This window comes from Myxocyprinus asiaticus, chromosome 9 (genome assembly GCF_019703515.2).
Source record: "Myxocyprinus asiaticus isolate MX2 ecotype Aquarium Trade chromosome 9, UBuf_Myxa_2, whole genome shotgun sequence".
NCBI classification, from domain to species: Eukaryota; Metazoa; Chordata; class Actinopteri; order Cypriniformes; family Catostomidae; genus Myxocyprinus; species Myxocyprinus asiaticus.
The window spans coordinates 12570144-12593292 of NC_059352.1; the positions used below are offsets into that span (position 1 = coordinate 12570144).

General features: G+C 38.9%; 1 protein-coding gene across 4 annotated transcripts in view; it reads left to right on the plus strand.

Moving 5' to 3' along the window:
* shq1 (SHQ1, H/ACA ribonucleoprotein assembly factor) overlaps window positions 1-23149 on the plus strand; it is a 68533-nt gene that overhangs the window by 15508 nt on the left and 29876 nt on the right. For 3 of the 4 annotated variants that reach the window (XM_051705827.1, XM_051705828.1, XM_051705830.1), the window contains 7 exons: window positions 1851-1973; window positions 2061-2230; window positions 7102-7214; window positions 7387-7481; window positions 13380-13537; window positions 16754-16807; window positions 19730-19853. In XM_051705827.1, the coding sequence (XP_051561787.1) occupies window positions 1851-1973; window positions 2061-2230; window positions 7102-7214; window positions 7387-7481; window positions 13380-13537; window positions 16754-16807; window positions 19730-19853 (837 nt within the window). The remainder of the gene's footprint in view (window positions 1-1850; window positions 1974-2060; window positions 2231-7101; window positions 7215-7386; window positions 7482-13379; window positions 13538-16753; window positions 16808-19729; window positions 19854-23149) is intronic. The other variant, XM_051705829.1, reaches the window with a different exon arrangement.

Genomic DNA, 23149 nt, shown 5'->3' on the forward strand with positions numbered 1-23149 from the left:
AGCGTTTTCAACAAAACTACATTTCCCGTCATTATATCTGGTCACACAAGAGCATTTATTACACACCTAATCCGTGGCTTCGCTCTTTAGTTTGTTGCATTGGTGCAAAAAAAAAGCTTCTTACCTTCGCTAGTTAGTGAAACTGAGAGAAAGAAATATGAAATTGCAAAACGGGTCCATTCTTTCTGAGTAAAATCACTTAAATGCACATCACATCATATTTACGATTTCCGACCTAGTAAGTATGAACTTCCCAGGAGGACTTGAATGCACCAAGTGTTAACATACTACTTACACACTTACACTACAAAATGGCATAGAATAGTGCAGAAGTGTGCAGTTCGGGACACACCTACTGTGAATTCGACAACAGTAGGTCAAAAGTTCTGCTGCTGAAATCGGTCTGTGCTACTGAAATTACAACCACTGCCCCCACTGGCCGAAGCTGGAAGTGTTGTCGAATGTATATGTGAAATGACCACAGAGTTGTATTTTTGTTGTCAAGTCTAAGTCATTTTTGTTTGTATATTACTTTTCACAATGCACATAATATCAAAGCAGCCTTACAGAAAATAATGCTGAGTCCTTATTGAGCAGTTTTATTGAATATCATGCCTTAAAATTATTTGATTTTGAGAATCATTTGGCTCAAGCTATCAGAGAGTAAGCCAAAGGTGGCTGTGGCAATGTTGTAATACAGTCAGCAGGAATGCATATTTTATTAAATCTATCCCCAAAACCATAAACCTAATCATCAATGGAGTAAAAATTTAATTTTGGAGTGAAAATGCAACCTTCGTAATATGCTCACTATTATTTGCATGCACGTGATTACTTCCTGGTTCTCATGCCAGCCAGATTTTATTAGTGCACAGAACTCTCACATTTAATCAGTCGTTTAAGCATAACGATTCATCTCACCAATATTTCACTCTGTTCTTTCTTTATTGTGATACATTTTCACTTTATACTCACTCCCTCTTTCTTGTCGTGCTTATCAATCTTTCATTCAGATAGAAACAGTAGAAGCACTGTGATTGTGTCTGACTGATCTGCCGTAGCCCCGACACATCTTTAATGAGCTGCCTATTAGCACTTTTAATTATACCTAATGGCCAAGGGATCTTCTGCTTGACGTCTCATTGGCCTTGTTTCAGCGTGTCCGCTTTGATCGACAGCCAGTGAATAATTTAGCAGTTCTCTATCATAAAGCACCAATAATTGCTTTCTGTGCTTACAAACTAAGTAATTATAAATCTTTCACAAATCTGGCAGGACTACAGTCAAGGCAATTATTGTCATTTTAATATAATACCTTTTTAAATGTATATGTTCCAGCTTTTAGTTGTGTTAAGCATAGACTTTGATCGATTAAGGTTGATGCAAGGAGTTTCCAGTTTCATTGCCAGTGCAGCATAGAAAATGGCTTGACTAATGCAATTTCAAGTCTAATTTATGAAGAATTGGAATTTAACAGGTGTCCCAAACACTCTTACTGCTCCATCCGTGCCACCCCCTATTTTACTATTGATTATATAAATGGGTTTGGGTTTAGAACAAACTCTAATCCCAAGTATTACATTTGCAGTGTACCTTCTCCTGCACCATTTCTGCTATGGACATAGATACCTCAAGAGAGGTGCTTTTACTTTTCTATGCAATCAGACAGAGGAAAAAGTACCGTAGACTTAAATTGAAAGGGCCATATCAAATCTATTTCTATTTAGTGTAATAGTTATAATAATGGTGTAGTAATGCTAAATATCTTGTAACCTTGCACATCGCAACAACCTTGTACCTTGAGCAAGTTGAATGATTCAAACTGAATTGAGTGTTTGTGTACATATTAGGTCTCTTCACATTGCATGTCCCAAAAGAGACCGCCGGTCAGCACTTTGAGGGTCTGGAGATGCTGACCAGTCTCCTGGCCCCTAAGGGATCCAGATCAGCCAAACCGCTGGTGGAGGACACAGGTGAGGTTTAATTCTTCGGTACTAAGTGCCTATTCTTTATGTCAAGTTTCTTCATGCTGTATTCCTGCTCTGTTGCCGGTTTCTCAGAGGCTTGTGGTGGAGGAGGTGCTGAGTCATCTGAGAAGGAAGATGAAGAGGAAGAGTTTGATTGGCAGATAGAACAGGAGGCTTACACTGAAACCCCAGCGGAGACTCTGAAAGAATACCACAAATATGGCTTTGGAAACCTCAGGTCTGGAGTCTTCAGCAGACTGCAGGTAAGAACATCTGTCCCTGACTGATGTGGTTTGATGATGGATCAAATCGAAATACCTTTTTTAGATCCTTGTCTTCATATTGGACCTATTAGAATTCATTATTTATCTTAGCCTGCTAAGTTTCAGTAAACAAACATCAGGTTTTGTTCTTGGACAGTTTTTATGAAACATTTTGAAGTCTGAATATTCAGCATTAAGGATTTAATTACATTCAAGTGTTTAAATATGTTTAAAGTTGAGTGAATTAATGAATTCATGGATGAAAAATAATTCCTTTTAAAGTGGGAAAAGAACATTTATATAGTGAGCAGTGTTGGGAAAGCTGCTTGTTGAACTTTTTGAAATCTGCCAAGGTCCTTATAATGTAAACTGCAGTAAAACTAAACAAAAACTAATTAAAAAGTCGTTATTTGCACTAGAAGTGCTACATAGCTACCTACATAGTGTTTAAGGGGACAGTTACAATTTTAAATGATATTTGTGATATGGGATGAGAGAAAAATCTTGTGTTGGAAAAAAAATCAACTACGCTACACTATTTAAGTAACTGAGCTGCTGTCAAGCTTCTGAAAAATGTAGCTAAAGGGATAGTTCACCCAAAAATGAAAATTCTCTCATTTACTCACCCTCCTGCCATCCCAGATGTGTATGACTTTCTTTCTTCTGCTGAACACAAACAGAGATTTTTAGAAGAATAGCTCAGCTCTGTAGGTCCATGCAAGTGAATGGTGGCCAGAGTGTTGAAGGTCCAAAAAGCATATAAAGGCAGCATAAAAGTAATCCAAATGACTGCAGTGGTTAAATTAATTTCTTCAGAAGCGATATGATAGGTGTGGGTCAGAAACAGATTAATATTGAAGTCCTTTTTTACTATAAATCTTCACTTTCACATTCATTTGTTTTTGATGATTCACATTCTTTGTGCATATTGCCAACTACTGGGCAGAGAGGAGAATTTATAATCAAAAAGGACTTAAATATTGAGCTGTTTCTTACTCACACTTATCATTTAGCTTCTGAAGACATACAGTGCATCCGGAAAGTATTCACAGCGCTTCACTTTTTCCACATTTTGTTATGTTACAGCCTTATTCCAAAATGGATTAAATTCATTATTTTCCTCAAAATTCTACAAACAATACTCCATAATGACAACGTGAAAGAAGTTTGTTTAAAATCTTTGCAAATGTATTAAAAATAAAAAATGAAAAAAATTACATGTACATAAGTATTCACAGCCTTTGCTCAATATTTTGTTGAAGCACCTTTGGCAACAATTACAGCCTCAAGTCTTTTTGAGTCTGATGCTACAAGCTTGGCACACCTATTTTTGGGCAGTTTCTCCCATTCTTCTTTGCAGGACCTCTCAAGCTCCATCAGGTTGGATGGGGAGCGTCGGTGCACAGCCATTTTCAGATCTCTCCAGAGATGTTCAATAGGGTTCAAGTCTGGGCTCTGGCTGGGCCACTCAAGGACATTCACAGAGTTGTCCCGTAACCACTCCTTTGTTATCTTGGCTGTGTGCTTAGGGTCGTTGTCCTGTTTGAAGATGAACCTTCGCCCCAGTCTGAGGTTCAGAGTGCTCTGGAGCAGGTTTTCATCAAGGATGTCTCTGTACATTGCTGCATTCATCTTTCCCTCGATCCTGACTAGTCTCCCAGTTCCTGCCGCTGAAAAACATCCCCACAGCATGATGCTGCCACCGCCATGCTTCACTGTAGGGATGGTATTGGCCAGGTGATGAGCGGTGCCTGGTTTCCTCCAGGCATGATGCTTGCCATTCAGGCCAGAGAGTTCAATCTTTGTTTCTCATGGTCTGAGAGTCCTTCAGGTGCCTTTTGGCAAACTCCAGGCGGGCTGTCATGTGCCTTTTACTGAGGAGTGGCTTCCGTCTGGCCACTCTACCATACAGGCCTGATTGGTGGAGTGCTGCAGAGATGGTTGTTCTTCTGGAAGGTTCTCCTCTCTCCACAGAGAAACACTGGAGCTCTGTCAGAGTGACCATCGGGTTCTTGGTCACCTCCCTGACTAAGGGCCTTCTCCCCCGATCGCTCAGTTTGGCCAGGCGGCCAGCTCTAGGAAGAGTCCTGGTGGTTCCAAACTTCTTCCATTTATGGATGATGGAGGCCACTGTGCTCATTGGGACCTTCAATGCTGCAGAAATTTTTCTGTACCCTTCCCCAGATCTGTGCCTCAATACAATCCTGTCTCGGAGGTCTACAGACAATTCCTTGGACTTCATGGCTTGGTTTGTGCTCTGACATGCACTGTTAACTGTGGGACTTTATATAGACAGGTGTGTGGCTTTCCAAATCATGTCCAATCAACTGAATTTACCACAGGTGGACTCCAATCAAGTTGTAGAAACATCTCAAGGATGATCAGTGGAAACAGGATGCACCTGAGCTCAATTTTGAGTGTCATGGCAAAGGCTGTGAATACTTATGTACATGTGATTTTTTTCGTTTTTTATTTTTAATAAATTTCCAAAGATTTCAAACAAACTTCTTTCACGTTGTCATTATGGGGTATTGTTTGTAGAATTTTGAGGAAAAGAATGAATTTAATCCATTTTGGAATAAGGCTGTAACATAACAAAATGTGGAAAAAGTGAAGCGCTGTGAATACTTTCCGGATGCACTGTACATTTAACCACTGGAGTCGTATGGATTACTTTTATGCTGCCTTTATTCTCTTTCATTATATGGACCTACAGAGCGGAGTTATTCTTGTTAAAATCTTCTTTTGTGTTCAGCAGAATACAGAAAGTCATACACGTCTGGGATGGCATGAGGGTAAGTAAATGGTGAGAGAATTTCTTTTTTGGGTGAACTATCCCTTTAAGTTAGTAGCATCAGTTAGTTATTACCCAACACTGTCTATTTCCAACACAGTGATGTGTAGAGTTATTGAAAAAGAAATAACCTGGGATCATTTCAAATCTGTTTCACTTCTTTTTAATGTACTTAATCCATTTTTAAGGTAGATGAAACCATGACTGTTTTCCATATAATATATATATATACACATAAACCGAGCAGTTACAGAAATACTGAAATCAGCCCATCTGGCACCAGCAATCATGCCATGGTCCAAATCACTGGGATCAAATTTTTTCCCCATTCTGATGGTTGATGTGAACATTAACTAAAGCTCCTGACCCGTATCTGCATGATTTTATGCACTGCACTGCTGCAACACAATTGACTGATTAGATAATTGCATGGTTGATTGTTGGTGCCCACGGGAGTTTGCACACTGTGTGTGTGTGTGTGTGTGTGTGTATATATATATATATATATATATATATATATATATATATATGTATATATATGTATATATATGTATGTATATACACACACACACAGTTGCAATCGAAATGATTCAACCCCCCCAAGACAGTAAGGATTTACAAAGGTAAGCTTTTCTGATGACCCAGAATTTTTAAACTTTTCATCTGTTTCAGTTGAGTGACTCATTCAAAGTCATAGTGTGAATATATAACCTAATATTTCTAAATAGCAGGATTTAAAAAAAAATACAGCCATGTCATAATTATTCAACCCCTATTGCATGTAGCTGTTTCTTAAATATGTAAAATTAAGTCATCAATCTGCAATGGCACTTATTTAAGTTTTAAAATGTAAGTTTAGTGTTTTAAGCAAAAATGTTTTTCTATGCAAAAAAATGCAATTAAAAATAAGCTGTCTCAAAAGCTAATAGAGGAGATTATTAAATTACACAAGAAAGGTAATGGCTAAAAGTACATTTCCAAGGCACTTCAATTTCCAATAGACAAAGTTGGCAGCACCATTCATACATTTTTTAAATATGGTACAACAGCAACCTTCTTGGGGTGTGTAAAACTTCACCAAGGGAAATGTTGATTGAATATTCAAGAAGTAATTAGGAAAGATCTGTGGAGTCCTGGAAGAAGGTTTTATAGACGTATGACACTAAACTGAAAATGAGTTTTAGACCCATGGGTCAGCAGTACGTCTGGAGTAAGATGACAAGGTGATAACAAGAACGACACCATCCCCAACAGTCAAGCATGGAGGTGGGTCAGTCCTGTTATGGGGGTGTTTTACGGCTGCAGGAAACGGCTATCCCGACTATGTGACTAACACCATGGATTCTTTCAGGTATCAGGCCATTTTGGCATGAAAAATGTGATGCCTTCAGTGAGTAAATTGAAGCTCGGTGATCACTGGACTTTCCAGCAAGACAATAACACCAAGGATACATCCAAGTTGTCCAAAATCTGGTTCAAGGATAGGTCGTGGAATGTCCTTAAATGGCCCATTTGTTGGGATTTCAAGGAAGCAGTGGCAGCACAGAAACCAAAGAATGTCAATGAGCTGGAAGCTTTTGCTCATGAGAAATGTGTAAAAATTCTAATAGAGAGGTGTCCGAAGCCTGAGAACACTTATCTGAAACATTTTTTTGCTGTTATTAAGGATAAAGGATGCTCGACAAATGATTGACTTAGGGGGTTGAATATTTTTGACATGACATTTGTGGAGAGAATTAGTTATTTTTTATTTTAAAATTTGGGTAAACTGAACTCTTTGTTCTCAAAATCACTCAAATGTGTATTAAAAATGTACTTTGACTGTTTACTGAGGTTTTAGTTGATGTGTTTTAATTCACATCACCAGAATGTATTGCTGATCAGGGGGGTTGAATAATTTCGTTTGCAACTGTATGTGTGTATGTATGTGTGTGTGTGTGTATGTTTATATATATATATATATATTAGTTCATATAGTAGCTTTCAGGTGCTCCTGTATCTCCAGCAATTATGAACTGTTATCAATGAAAAACAGTCTTGTGTTATTGATCTAATGTGTTTTGTTGTGTTCCAACAGGAGGAACTAAGTGAGGTGATTGACGTGAAAGATCCAGACAGCACCGCTCCTAAAGTCAGGAGACAGAATAGACTAGATGCAGAAACCACAATATTTTGTGCTGACCACTACATGTAAGTCCTTCATCCAAGTTCCAATGCTAAAATATGAAAAAGTGGTATGAAATCGGTCACAAAATTTTTTTTATCTTACCATGACATTTTGATCAAATCAAATCAAGAACTTGTTCATCCATGTGTTCTCTTCAGCATATTTGACTGATTGACTGGTCTGGTTGATTGACAGGGTAAACTTGTTTGAAGATGAGGAGGTCATCAAAACAATGCTGAAGTTTAAGCCGTGGTGGAGACAACTGAGCCAATTAGGACAATCCGATACCTGTGAGCCCCATACCTCTTTTTTCAGATGAATTTATGTGTGCAGATAGCGTATTTAAAACAAAAACATCTCCTAAAGGTCATTATACAGAGCGTACAGCAGGGTTAAAAAGTCAGCGTGTCCACATGTGAATTTCTTTTTTTTTTTTTTGCATTTAATATAGATGATTTTTCTAGCAAATAATATTATCAGCATAACAATGAATTGCATAGAAAAATGTGCATGAATTTCTTGCAAAGGAGCTGGTATGGACACCTGATGATCCATGTTTTCCAGCCTTATTTGAGAATGTTCCAAAGAGTATCTTGCGTGCTTCAATGGAAGCAAAGAATTCTGACCTTCATACAATTGAGTTAACATGGCTAATGTCACTAATTTGCTTATTTGATTATTGACCTAGAAATTGTGCAGAATCTTAAATATTCAAAATTCTAAAACGATCTGTTTATTTCTAGGTTTAAATTAGATATTGAATCCCAGATGTTCAATGTGGACACAGACTTTTGAACCCCACTGTATAAGCTCCTGTCTGAAAACCATTCACTTGATCACCTTGTTCAAAGATAGTTGCTTTAGAGAATAAGCTTAAACACTTTAAATTAATTAATAAGCACATTCTGTGCACAATTAATTCTTCCTCCTATGTGCTCTCTCTCTCTCTCGCTCTCTCTGTGGGTCTGAATGAAGAACTGGGTCAGGTTGAGCTGAGGTCGTAAGCTTGAAATTTTTCCAGTAGTGCAGATCCTAGTTTCTGCCAGCAGGTGGCAGCCTTTGCTGGAAACTGATCATCTCGCAGTGACCCAAGTATCTTGTTGCAAATGGGATGAGATTTGAAGCCTTGAGCTGCTTTAAGACTCAGACATCCATTTTTGGTGATTTATTTGTGGGTTTTTCATTGTTTTGTAACTACTGAGTCATACTGATGAGAGGCTGCATGTGAATCAGAGTTAGTTTAGTCAGTAAGGTACAAACAACATTTCAGGACACTTTTGTGCCCACTGGCAGTCTGTGCTCATCCTTTCTTTCTTTCTTTCTTTCTTTCTTTCTTTCTTTTATTTGTCTGTCTGTCCATTTCTTTCATTTGTCTGTCTGTCCATTTCTTTCATTTGTCTGTCTGTCCATTTCTTTCTTTCGTCTGTCTATCTGTCCATTTCTTTCTTTCGTCTGTCTGTCTGTCTGTCTGTCCATTTCTTTCTTTCGTCTGTCTGTCTGTCTGTCCATTTCTTTCTTTCGTCTGTCTGTCTGTCTGTGTCCATTTCTTTCTTTCGTCTGTCTGTCTGTCTGTGTCCATTTCTTTCTTTCGTCTGTCTGTCCATCCATTTCTTTCTTTTTGACTGTCTGTCCATTTCTTTCTTTCGTCTGTCTGTCCATCCATTTCTTTCTTTTTGTCTGTCTGTCCATTTCTTTCTTTCGTCTGTCTGTCTGTCTGTCCATTTCTTTCTTTCGTCTGTCTGTCTGTCTGTGTCCATTTCTTTCTTTCGTCTGTCTGTCTGTCTGTGTCCATTTCTTTCTTTCATCTGTCTGTCCATCCATTTCTTTCTTTTTGACTGTCCATCCATTTCTTTCTTTCGTCTGTCTGTCCATCCATTTCTTTCTTTTTGTCTGTCTGTCCATTTCTTTCTTTCGTCTGTCTGTCTGTGTCCATTTCTTTTCATCTGTCTGTCTGTCTGTCCATTTCTTTCTTTCCATCCATTTCTTTCTTTTTGTCTGTCCGTCCATTTCTTTCTTTCTTATGACTGTCTGTCCCTTTCTTTTTGTCTGTCTGTCCATTTCTTTCTTTTTGTCTGTCTGTACATTTCTTTCTTATGTATGTCTGTCTGTCCCTTTCTCTCATCTGTCTGTCCGTCTCATTTCTTTCTTTTTGTCTGTCTGTCCATTTCTTTCTTTTTGTCTGTTTGTACATTTCTTTCTTTCTTTTTGTCTGTCTGTCCATTTCTTTCTTATGTCTCTGTGCATTTCTTTCTTTTTCTTCCCATCCATGTCCATCCATCCATCTCTCTTTCTGTCTATTTCTCCATCCGTCCAAGTCTGTCTGTCTAGTCGTCCATATTTATCTATCTATCTATCCGTCTGTCTGTCTATTCGTTAATGTCTATCTGCCTGTCTATTCGTCCATGTCTGTCTTGTCTATTCATCTGTGTCTGTCTGTCTATTCGTCCATGTCTGTCTTGTCTATTTGTCTATGTGTGTCTGTCTGTCTATTCGTCCATGTCTGTCTTGTCTATTTATCTATGTGTGTCTGTCTGTCTATTCGTCCATGTCTATTTGTCCATGTCTGTCTGTCTATTTGTCCATGTCTGTTTGTCCATGTCTGTCTGTCTATTCGTCCATGTCTGTCTGTCTGTCTTTTTGTCCATGTCTGTCTGTCTGTCTGTCTGTTCATGTCTGTCTGTCTGTCTATTCGTCCATGTCTGTCTGTCTGTCTGTCTATTCGTCTATGTCTGTCTGTCTGTCTGTTTGTCCATGTCTGTCTATCTATTCGTCCATATCTGTCTCTCTGTCTGTCCTAAAATTGCGTGGATTATTGACGTGTGACAAAGTGACACAGACAGCCAAGAAGCAATTGTGTTCTACACCAGCACACACTTTATCATTAGAACAGTGTGGTAATTCCTCAGTGCCTGATTACTGAATGAGGAAATTACTCTGAGCTGAAAGCATATATAAGTGCAGGGGGAACGAGGGTTACACAGCTGATCCTATCACAGAAGAGGAAGATAAAGAGGTATAAACAGAGAGAGATGGAGATATTTCAAGATATCTACTGGATGTGTGTGTTCCAAAACAGCTGTCTGTCTTTGCTGTCAGCAGACATCAATCAATCAAGCAGCATGTCTTACAGCTACAAAACGCAGACACAAGCGCACACGCTCCTTCTATACGCCTATATCGCTCTGTATTCCCGTCAGATTGTGCATTCCCGCTACTAATTGCTTGGACAGACTGTCCTGAAAAGCCTGGCTGAAATGCACACAGCTGAAAATCGGTTCCAAAATGACGTCTCCTCCCAGTTTTTGAAGTGTTTTCCTGACTGTATCTGGCTCATTAAGCCATTAAAGTTAATTAGGTCCTTTGCTCTTTAGGGATTGCTTTGTTAGTTGCTTGTTTGTGTGTGTGTGTGTGTGTGTGTTCTTTTTATTACTGAGGTATCTTTAGAGTACCTTTTTATAAAAAAAAATGTATTTAATATTTTTATTAAAATTTTGATAAGTACATTTTTATTTATCAAAATTCATATTTAGCAGTTTTCAAATTTTACCACTTTTTTAACCTTTGCAACTACTCATTTTTGCTGATCGACTAATTGTCGAGATAATTTGTCTACTAGTCAACTATGTTTAACTTGTGTAAATGACATGCTTTCTAAATTGTTCCAAATATTCTTGGCCATTATTGGTTACTATAATGACATTGACAACTGGCTTGCAGTTTGTAGACTGATATTTTCTGATCTACGAGTAGTCATCATAGGCCCAACGCATGGAACAGTAATAGATCCAAGTAATTATATAGTAGTATACTTCATGCAGTTTACATCTAGTATGCATAAAGAAAAGATCCTTCTTTCTGTCTCTTTCACTTGCTCATAGAGATCACGTATAGGATGCCTTTGTTGCATTGATTGCTTAATATATGAATTCTAATTCAAGATTGTTGGTTCTTCCTTTCCTTTCTCTTCCTCTTTCCTTTTATTTAGTGTGTGTTTATACATGTGCTGATGTACTTGTGTTCCCATGTGTATCGGGTATCTTCACACTCCAGGTCCCAACGGAGATCAACACCAAATTAGTTTATGCATGCACACACACACACTTCATTATTCAAGTCTTCCTGTCTCACTACAATAACTGTTTGTATTAGTGGTCTGGGCACCTGTGTAGTGTCAGGTGTTGTAATTGCAGATTGCACCATTGGCTGAATGATAAACAATTGTGAAGACTTTAGCTATTAAAACCACAAAATCAGGTTTTTGTAGTCTCAAGAATGGCAGTTACTTTCGTGCCATATTCTGCTGGAAGGCCAGTTTACTTGAGGAGATGAAGAAATTGGACATCAACTTAATTGGTTCTCTTAATTGGCCAGAACTTTGAAGCTCCATAAAGCACATAAAGGCAGCATAAATATAATCCATAAGACTCCAGTAGGTGGCGATATGCACGAAGAATGAGAAGTAAACAAAAGAAGTAAAAAAGTACTTAAAATGTATCTAATTCTGACCCACACCTAACATATCACTTCTCAAGACATGGATTTAACCACTGTGGTCCTATGGATTACTTTTCTGCTGCGTTTTGGGCCTTAAAAGTTCTGGCCACAATTCACTTGCATTGCCTACAGAGCTTAGATGTTCTAAAAATCTTTGTTTGTGTTCAGCAGAAGAGAGAAAGTCATACACTTCTGGAATGGCATGAGTGTGAGCGAATGTTGAGAGAATTTTCATTTTTGAGCGAACTATCCCTTTAAATTACTTGCATTTCAGTTTGTTCCTCACATGAAGCTATCATATGTATGTAAAAGACTTGGTATATAGCATACAGCTTGTATGGACCACGTTTATATTTTATGATGATTATTTTTTAAAGCCTGACACCTGCCAGTCACCACTTTTATTGTATGGAAAAAGAGAAGCCTGTTTTTAGCCATATTCTATAAACGTTAGTTAAGAGTTCGGTTGTGCACAATGAACAAAATATCTGTAAAAGAGTGAGTGGGGAAAGAAGCACTCTGATATTTAAAAAAGAGAGCTGTTCTGTGGTAAAATAATGTGAGCACTTGTGTGTGTGTTTGCCTTTAGATCCTGAGCTGAACTCCCCCTCCTCACTCCCACGGCTCCTGATTTTGGTCTCACAGGAGTTAGTGTTTCCTGCCAATCTGAGGCAGCTGCATTAGAGGGTAAATCAGGTAGAGAGAGAAAATGGGGGAGCTGTTCCGACATCATGTCCCTGGAATCCAGCGGCTCCCGTCAGAGCCAGAACTCTAACACTGCCTTTTAAGTTGTGTGTATATTTTTAAAGGGATAGTTCACACAAAAAGGAAAATTCTGTCATCATATATTCATCCTCATGTCATTCCAAACCCGAATTACTTTTTTCTTCTTCTGTGGAACACAAAAGGAGATGTTAGGTAGGTATGCTATGGACTGACAGCCTCAGTCACCATTCACTTTCATTGCATGTTTTTTCCATAAGGAAAGTGAATGGTGACTGAGGCTGACATTCTGCCTAACATTTCCCTTAGGTGTTTCACAGAAAATTAAATACTGGTTTGGAACGACATGAGGGTGAGAAAATGACAGAATTTTCATTTTGGGGTGAACTATCCCTTTGTGTGTGTGTGTGTGTGTGTGTGTGTGTGTGTGTGTGAGTTGACATGCAAGCCTGCACATGAGGGCCTCTATCGGGGCAGCGCTGCAGCCAAGGAGGGGATCAGTTTCAGCTGCCACTAAAATGCTGACTTGCCCATTTCTGTCTCACTCTTTCTCTCTCTTCCTCCCCTCTATTTCTTCCTCCCTGGTGCATTATCAGGTTTGTTTAGGGCATCAATCAAACAGTGCAACTTTGCTCTTCCTGTGTGGTAACTACTCGCATGCTTCAAAACATTTTCAGTGTGTCATCTCCAGCACTGATTTAAAAATATTTGCGTTGTACATTCTGTTTTTTTTCTTTTGTTTCTCAAAGCTTTCTGTGGAACAGGGACATCCATCATATCGTGCTAGGGCCTTGTGTTTAACTTGTTTTTTGGGGAGGATTTGTTGGAGATTGGCTTTGACTGTAACTCCCCATGATAGTGGAATATACAGAAACTTGATAAACTACGCCATGAATGACTCTCTCTCTCTTTCTCTCTCTCTCTCTCTCTCTCTCTCTCTCTCTCTCTCTCTCTCTCGTCTCTCCTTGCAGCAGTAACCTTTACAGAGGAGGAAAAGGAGCAGATGAGGAAATTCACAAACCGTTCATACTTGCTGGAGAAAAAAGCATGCTTCCATGTGTGGCTTAGTTTGGTTGACATCATACTTGCATATGTCTATGATGTGCACACTACAGAGGGAGAGCACAACGTAAGTGTGTACACTTGACTAGGGTTGGGAACGGTGTCTGAAATTAACATTTTAATTCATGTGGGATATTTGCCACCTGGAGTTGATTTTCAGGGGCAAGTTTCCCTTTTATAAGGGCATATTTTTTCCAACATATTCTACACATTCTTATGAAACCTCTAAAGTACTCTTAAGACCCCGTTAACACTTGGTATTAAGATGCATTTTGGGTGATCCGATCACATGTGGTCAGACCTAAATACAGGTCTAAATAGGGTCTAAAATCCGATCACAAAAACCACATACGAATGCGGTCAAAAACGCATGTGACCACACTGCATTTGAGGTGTAAACGCTATCCATCCAACAGTATATGCTTAATACCAGGTGTAAACGGGGTCTAACAGTCTTTCCGGCACCAGTACTAATTGTACATGCTAGTAATTGTAACAGAAGTATAAAAGCTATGAAAATGGTGTCCGTAAATGCAATCCATCCTGTATGCGACCTGGACGGCAGCGAAGCGCCACCCCTCACCTGTCAATCAACTGCTGCGCAAAACCAAGAATTTAAACTTTGCCGGTTGACTTTAAAAGGAAATAACCGTCTGATCAGAAAAATTGAAAAAGCAGATACATGCACAAGCATGAGAACTTCATGGGTTTTCTTCAGTGTGTCTGATGATCAACATGCAGTGAAACAGATGAGAAGCACAAACATCTGAAGCTCAGGTTAATGCAGGAAATCCACTAAAATAATGAATATTTCTGCTCGAAATATTGCGTTTGTGCTTAGATTAATTTTCAGCTGCATCTGGGAGAAACAGCAAGCCATTTATTTCTGCACTTTCTTTGTCTTTTCTGACTTTGTTGTGCTTAAACACTTTCATACATACGGTCACACATAACAGTTAATAACTGGGCCCCGTAGAGTAGCGTCGCACATATGTGTTTCTACAACAGCCAATTATGTTAAAAGCTGCCAGATTCAAATCAGCTTTCGCACCGACACAGGCTTCGCTGGTCAAGTGTCTGTAATTTATATTCGCTCAAACAGTTACTCATACAGTCTTTTAAACCACATAAGTTTATTTTATATACATACATCCAACTCGTCACCAAAGTACCACGATAAAAAGTTTACAGCTCTTATACGCACAGTCAAACATCAAACGTGGTCTTCCTCCGATGTGTGCTGCCATTTGTTTACATTAGTAGCGGTTGTCATGTGTCAAACAAACGGCTACTCAAAGAGTCTTTTCAAGCACATAATATGTTTATTTTATCTAACAAACAGCCTAATTGTCACCATAGTGCCACTATTACAGTTCACAGCTTGTATATGCACAGCCATCATTCTGTATCTAAAAGCGATCTTCCCATGCACGCAGCCACGTCTGTTTATTAGTCGCAGATGCAGTTTTCATTCACACAAACAGCAACTTAAACAGTCTTTTCAGGCATATAATATGATTGATTTCTGAAACAGACAGCCAAACTATCACAAAAGCACCACGATAACAGTTTAAATACTCAGCGTATACTCGCAGTGAAAACATGCTGATCGAGCGTGATAATCCGATGCACGCAGCCAAGTCTGTTTACATTAGCCCTTGTCACACACACACACACACATTCACACACACAATGTCTGAGAAGTCAAACAGTGCATGTAGTCAACCTGGACTGCTGATATTATTTGTTCATTTGTTTTTTACAGCTATAAAAAAGAAATAAATAAAACAAATACAGTACAGCAGACATAACCCATTTGTTCACATGTTTACTATATAATATACAGTATTTAATTAATTTTTTATAACAAGAAATCAAAAATAAAAATTAAACTCATCTACAGTCTGCCCACCTCTACCAGCTGTGCAGTGTCCCATGCAAAAACAACTCACTCCAGGGGGCACTGCAGGGGAATTTAGATCCTACTCGTGAAAAGGTTAATATCATGTAGTAACACAGTAACAGTTATTGATGTTTGTCGTTATGAAATCAAAAGATCTTCCACTCCAAATCTGAACACAAGTGGTCACAGGAGACGCATTTAGCAAACAGGTGTAAACTGCGATGTGTCTCGCCTGAGCACATGTGATCGGATCACCTGAGACGCATCTTGAAACCCGGTGTAATGGGGTCTAACAGTGTTTCCTGCATCAATATCCAGCTGCATCGCTGCTAAATTTAAAGCATCACAGAAAAAGAAATTATGTTTTAGCTGAGGTGTGAGTTGAAAGGCAGTCTTAAATTAATGTGATGATACCTAAAAATACTAAAATAATCATTAGTGGAATGGTTATGGAACCAGAAACGTTAAATTCCTTATGATTCCCATTCCTACACTTGACTGCAGCAGATATCTCAGCTAGAAAGTGGTCAGGATTGTGGATCCTGCCATTTTCACCCTCCAGGAAGTTAAAACATTCCTATAATGTTTTCCAGACTATGCTTCCCAAGAATCTCACTGGAAAGCCACTGCACATGCTAGTAATTGTAACAGAAGTATGAAAATATGAAAATTGTGTTGTTGTTTTTTATTTTTTTTAATTATTTTTTTTTTTTTGTAAAAGTCTGCTTCTGAAGCTGTAGTACTTGAGTGTGGTGATGATGTCTGCTGGATTGACTCCTAACTTCAACATACAGTATATTTACATTTTTGCATTTGGCAGATGCTTTTATCCAAAGCAACTTACAGTGCACTTATTGCAGGGACAGTACCCCCTGGAGCAACTTGCAGTAAATTGCCTTGCTCAAGGACACAATGGTGGTGGCTGTGGGGATCAAACTAGCAACCTTCTGATTACCAGTTATGTGCTTTAGCCCACTACGCCACCACCACTCAGTTTCCACTCTCATTTGCTGTAGATAAAGTTAAATTGTATTACTTATATATAACAATATATTGGCTATCAGCCACCCACTTCTCTAGTTAACTCTCTAGTCATCAGTATCTACTCCATTTTGCTAGTGCATGTTATTGGATCCAGAGCAGTGGTTGATATAATAGAATGGCCATGTTAACAATTTAGACTGAACTGTGTATGTTAAACTGTGCAAAAATTTACAGGTTGAGAGTGAGTCATGGTTGTGTTGACATTGGACTGTTTTTTTGTGGCTCTGTTGTTGTCTGGTATTGTCTGGTATAGTGATTGACATCCAGACTGTACATTTTTGTGTAGTGCATAGAATCATTGATTACTGAATTGACCGATGCTGTTGTGAATCACAGGTAGAGTCTGCCTGGACCATCAGGAAGCTTAGCGGCACTCTCAGCTGGCTGGAGGTATGTGATACATTTGATAGTGTAACAAAAAACGTGGCCTTGAATGCACTCTTAAATTCATTAATGAATGAACTAGTAAGCACCCGAGAGCACATTCTTGACTTGCAGGGCCCACATGTATAAGAACTGAAAACTGTCATATAAAGGTATGGAGCAATAAATCACGTCATATGATCTCATTCATCAAGATACAATAGAAACTCTGGCTCAATGAACCATGCTTTTAAAAAAAACTAGATATCAGAAAAACTCAGCTTGTGTCTAGGATCATTATGAATGGAGAGGAACCTGATCCTAGATCCTGTTCTAGATCACAGGCTCACATCTGCACTGAGCGTGACATAATTTACGCAAGTGGGATGTGTTCTTGGATCAGTATCCTATGTTGGTCTTGGAACAACATTCCTATAAAACAATCACAGCCCTAAACCTAACACAAACCTAGCCCTAAAATCTGGCAATGATTGGTTAATAAAGAATGTTAACCCTAACCCTAAAGAACCCCTAACCTCAGACCTAAAGGATGGTCACATTAGATTTTAAGCATATGAAATTATTTCAGATTTATTTTCAGACTTCAGAAATATTTGTACAACAGGATACGATATCATTGTCCAGGGTCCCATCAGTTAACTGACAGATATTTAAAAAACCAGTAGGTTAAAGAACTACAACCTTTTGTGTATTACAAACCTTTAAAGCAGTCCCTAATCCCCCACATTTCCATGGCGAGTGTGACAATGAGGGCACGTAACTCGACACCTCTCCCAGCTCAGCACTGAGAGCCAGCACTCCAGTGCAATACTGATTATGGAAGGCTGGTAATGACATCCTCCGACTGCCTGCTCTCACCACACGCACACACACGCACTGCCCCCTCGTCTTTTTCACTGTTTCCTCTTTCACAGTGCTTGCAAGGCAGCACTATATTGATATTTCTCAAACTTTCTGGACTTTTTCCCTCTTCGTCTTCCTCCTTGTTCCTCCATATTCTTCTACCCCTTTCCCCCTTCTTTCTCCTCTTCCTACTTTTTTTTCTCCTCCTTTTTCTTCATTCTTCCTTTGTCTTCCTATTCTTCATTCTTCCTCCTTTTTTCTCCTTCCTCCTTGATTCTTCCTCCTTCCTTCTTTATCCTTCTTCATTCTTATTCCTTTTTCCTCCTTCCTTTGTCTTCCTCCTCCTTGTCCTTTTTCTTCCTCCTTCCCTCCCTCTTCTTCCTTCTTTCCCTCTTATTCTTCCTTCTGCCTCCCTCTTTTTCATTCTTCCTCCTCCTCCCTCCTCCTTCCTTTGTCTTCTTCCTCCTCTTCCTTCTTTCCTTTCTTCTTATTCTTCTACCTCCTTTATTCCTCCTCCTCCATCCTCCCTCTTTTCCCTTCTTGTTCTTTCCTTCCTTCTTCCTCCCTCTTCTTCATTCTTCCTCCTTTTCCTTCTTCATTCTTCCTCCTCTTTTCCCTCCTTCCCTCCATCCTCTCCCTTCTTTCCTTCCTTCTTATTCTTCTACCTCCTTCCTTACTCCTGCTCCTCCATATTCTTTTTTCCACCTTCCTCTTTTTCCTTCACCTTCTTCCTTATTCTTTCTCCTCATTCTTCCTCCTTCCTTCTTCCTTGTCCTTTTTCATTCTCCTCCTTTTCCTTCCTCCTCCTCCTCCCTTTGTCTTCCTAATCCTTCTTTTTCTTCCTCCTTCCCTCACTCCTCTTCCTTCTTTCCTTCCTTCTTATTCCTCTACCTCCTTCCTTACTCCTCCTCCTTACTCCCTATTCTTCCTCCTCCTCCATTTCCCCCCTTCTTTTTCCTTCTGCTTCTCTTCTTCCTTCCTCCCTCCCTCTTCTTTCTTCTTCACAGTCTCTGATTAATTCATCCTGAACTGCTTTAATAAATTATATATTTAAAAAAAGTAAGATTTAAGTTTACTAATCTGAACTAGAACCAGAACTAAAAGCCTAAAACTGAAGCTTACCTAAACTTTTAAAGGGATAGTTCACCCTAAAATAAAAATGCTGTCATTATTTGCTCACCCTCATTTTGTTTCAAAGTTCAAACCCATATAACTTTCTAGTGTGGAACAAGAGGAAACATTTTGAAGAATGTTAATGCTACTTTTTTTCTGTACAATGAAAGTGAATGGTGACTGCAACCATCAGTCCATAACATTCTGCCTAATATTTCCTTTTGTATTCCATGGAAAAATGAAAGTCATACAGGTTTGGAACAACATGAGGGTAAATGATGACAGAATTTTCATTTTTGGGTGAACTATCACTTTAACACTATTATTTGCCATATTGCAAGCCCAGGTGTTTCCTACAGGAAATGCAAATCTAGTTTATCCTTAACACCGTATTATTGTCACCTACTCTCTTGCTCTCTCAGTCACCTTCATTTCTCTTCCTCTCCCACCCTCTGCTTTGCCTAACCAATGTAAACTCCTGGCCAGCACTGCTCCATGAGACTTTCAAGCACCCCCCCCACCCTCAGCAGGCTTATTTACACCAGTGTTTAATAGCCTGGGGGAGTACATGAGCTATGATGACAAGCTAGAATGACTCCGGGTACATTCTTAACAAGCTGCTGAGAGAAGAGCAGAGGGGAGGGAGAGTGGGCAGGTGGAAACATTAAAAGAAGGAGAGAGTGAGAGAGAGAGAGAGAGAGAGAGAGAGAGAGAAGAAAGGCATATGTTTTTTTTTTTTTTCATAAGCACTTGAATGTGTATGCCTAAACGACGAAGAGCTCAGAGGCTTGCGATTGAACACTGCCTGCAATTAAGCTAGCCGCTTGCCAAGGTGTTTAAGAGTTGACCTAGTCAAGAAAGTCATTGGGTATAATTAGAGCAAATTGCTGTAATTACTAGTGGAGTTGAAAATTATTGATATAATATGCATAGACAGATCTGGAGCAGAGTGTGTGTGTGTGTGTGTTACAGACTTATCACTCAGTACAAGACGTGCTGGTGTCTTTCGGCAGGAGGGCTTTGTGTTACCCGCTCTATCGCCATTTCTCTCTGATCACAAGTGCAGTGAAAGATGTAGCTTGCATTTTCCAGTCTGGTAAGTCTTTCTGTGTTTCTCTCTTTCCCAGTTTGAAATTTCTGTGCCACCAAACAAAATTAGAAAAATAATGGTTGTTTTCAATCAGGTTTCCCAAACACTCCTCCCATCTTCCATTGGTCAGACTCGCTCCATTGGTTAAAGCAGTGTTTTTTTGGGTTGGGCTGGTTGGGATACTCTGACAAACAATGCAATGCTTTGAAAGTGCCATAGTGTTCACACTTTTTGGGGGAACTCATCTTATGAATGGCTTACTTATAGTTGTCTCTGCTCATTAAACTGGTATAAGAGAAATTATATAAAAAAAAAAAAATTTAAATCGCACACTTCTCCTTTAAACTCTAATCTCTCTTCCAAGCCACCAAGGGCTCAGATCAAGGGTCAAGACTAAACTCCTGACCTATCCACCTTTTTCCTGACTTCTCCATGGGCGGCGCCATTACAGCAAGAGACTTCCTTTCGGATGCTCCACTCTTCCGCTTAGTTGTTCTTGTTATCAGCTAGACTAACGTTACTGGTGATTGCGAGCAGCGGAGGCTCTGGATGAATATGAGCTGTTATATGGTTTTATAACAACTACAGGTGGCATAAAAACTACTGTAAAATGAATGTCACAACAATAAGCCCCTGCAAAAGCTGCCAATGCTGAAACATTTCGAGTCAAACCAGATGTAATAATCAGAGGTTGCATTAAACTAATTCTCTGTCACTGCAGAGTGTGTGAGAAGGCGGCACTTGTTAATGCAGAAATAATGCCATAAATAGGGATATTTTTAAATAGAAACTATGATGAACATACACCCTCTTTTCACGGACATGTCCTCTTTTTTTTTTTTTTGAACCTTAATAAAGCATCCGGTTGGATTTCTAGATTCCCTAAATGTCTGGGATTTGGCTGTTTTCATACTGAAGTGCACAACAAGAAACGCAATGAAATCTAGCGCCTCATATTCGTGGATTCTCTCTCTCTGCGTGCTGTATGTCTGTGTCTCTCTCTCTTTCACACACACACACACGCACACACGCACACATACAAACAGGGCGTGTGCAGCGAGTGCTGGAGTCCAGTAACTTTACCATGCAAATGTGTGTGTGATTGTGTTCTCATCTATTCGGGATTGCCGTCGAAACCTAATGTCCATATGCAGACATTAGTGAGAAAGTGATTTACATTAAGTAAACACAGACTGTTCTTCCATTTTTGACTGTCGTTAGTGATATTATAGTGCTTGTTAATGGGAGTAAGTTGCGAAGCGGAAGTCCGTTGCATCCGCATTGGATGAGCGCGCTAAGCATAATGGGTAATTTCGCTGCCTGTGAAAAAGGTGGATACCTGACCAATATAAACCCTGCAGTGCTTTCTCCTCATTATGAGAATCCCTGCTGCAGCCACATTGAAAGCAAGTGGATCTTTTCACATTTTATCTCCAAGCAAGTTGGCTACCTCAAATTATACAATGAAGATTTATTGGGCAGCTATGTAATATTGCAGGAATCCAGACTAAAAAAATGACTTTGGAGCCATTGGCTAAACTGAAACATTAAGGAGCCAAATGGCTGTTTTTAGTAGCCAAATCAAACATTTTCTCGATTTAGATTGCTGTTTAGAAACAAAATAGAAAGCAGATGAAAAAGAAGTCAGCTGATAACCCATTCATCGAAGATTTAATAAACGGTATATATAGTTGAGAAGATAAGTTTGCATTCCCTTTTGTCTCATAAATGTTCACACCCTTTTCATAATTTATACAAATATAAGAAGTAAAAGGATTTTTATTTTATTTAGTACTGCTCTTCAGAATCTACATTACAGATATTTACATAAAGTATAGTATGCATATAGTAGTGTGTTGTCTTGAGCATCAATGAATGTTTGCACCTTGTGTAATAGTTGTGTACAAGTCCCTCAGTTGTCAAAAGCTTGATTTTTATATATATATATACACACATATATGTTCAAGTATCGTCGTATTGTGCTCCTTGAAACAACCACACCATCTTTTTCCAGAGCAGCCTGTATTTCTCCTGAGGTTACCTGTGGGTTTTTCTTTGTATCCTGAACAATTCTTCTGGCAGTTGTGGCTGAAATCTTTCTTGGTCTACCTGACCTTGGCTTGGTATCAAGAGATCCCCGAATTTTCCACTTCTTAATAAGTGATTGAACAGTACTGACTGGCATTTTCAAGGCTTTGGATATCTTTTTATATCCTTTTCTATCTTTATAAAGTTCCATTACCTTGTTATGCAGGTCTTTTGACAGTTCTTTTCTGCTCCCCATGGCTCAGTATCTAGCCTGCTCAGTGCATCCACATGAGAGCTAACAAACTCATTGACTACTTATACACAGACAATTAAATCTGCAATTTAAAAAGCCACAGGTGTGGGAAATTAACCTTTAATTGCCATTTAAACCTGTGTGTGTCACCTTGTGTGTCTGTAACAAGGCCAAACATTCAAGGGTATGTAAACTTTTGATCAGGGCCATTTGGGTGATTTCTGTTATCATTGTGATTTAAAAAGGAGCTGAACAACTATGTGATAATAAATGGCTTCATATGATCACTAATCTTAAATAAAAGACAGTTTTTTTGTGAAACTTTTTTTTTTTCATGATCAGTCATATTTTCATAATCAATGACAAATTCACAATTTATGCCAGGGTATGCAAAATTTTGAGCACAACTGTGTGTGTGTGTGTGTGTGTATATATATATATATATATATATATATATATATATATATATATATATATATATATATACAGGTGCATCTCAATAAATTAGAATGTCGTGGAAAAGTTCATTTATTTCAGTAATTCAACTCAAACTGTGAAACTCGTGTATTAAATAAATTAAATGCACACAGACTGAAGTAGTTTAAGTCTTTGGTTCTTTTAATTGTGATGATTTTGGCTCACATTTAACAAAAACCCACCAATTCACTATCTCAACAAATTAGAATACATCATAAGACCAATAAAAAAAACATGTTTAGTGAATTGTTGGCCTTCTGGAAAGTATGTTCATTTACTGTATATGTACTCAATACTTGGTAGGGGCTCCTTTTGCTTTAATTACTGCCTCAATTCAGCGTGGCATGGAGGTGATCAGTTTGTGGCACTGCTGAGGTGGTATGGAAGCCCAGGTTTCTTTGACAGTGGCCTTCAGCTCATCTGCATTTTTTGGTCTCTTGTTTCTCATTTTCCTCTTGACAATACCGCATAGATTCTCTATGGGGTTCAGGTCTGGCGAGTTTGCTGGCCAGTCAAGCACACCAACACCATGGTCATTTAACCA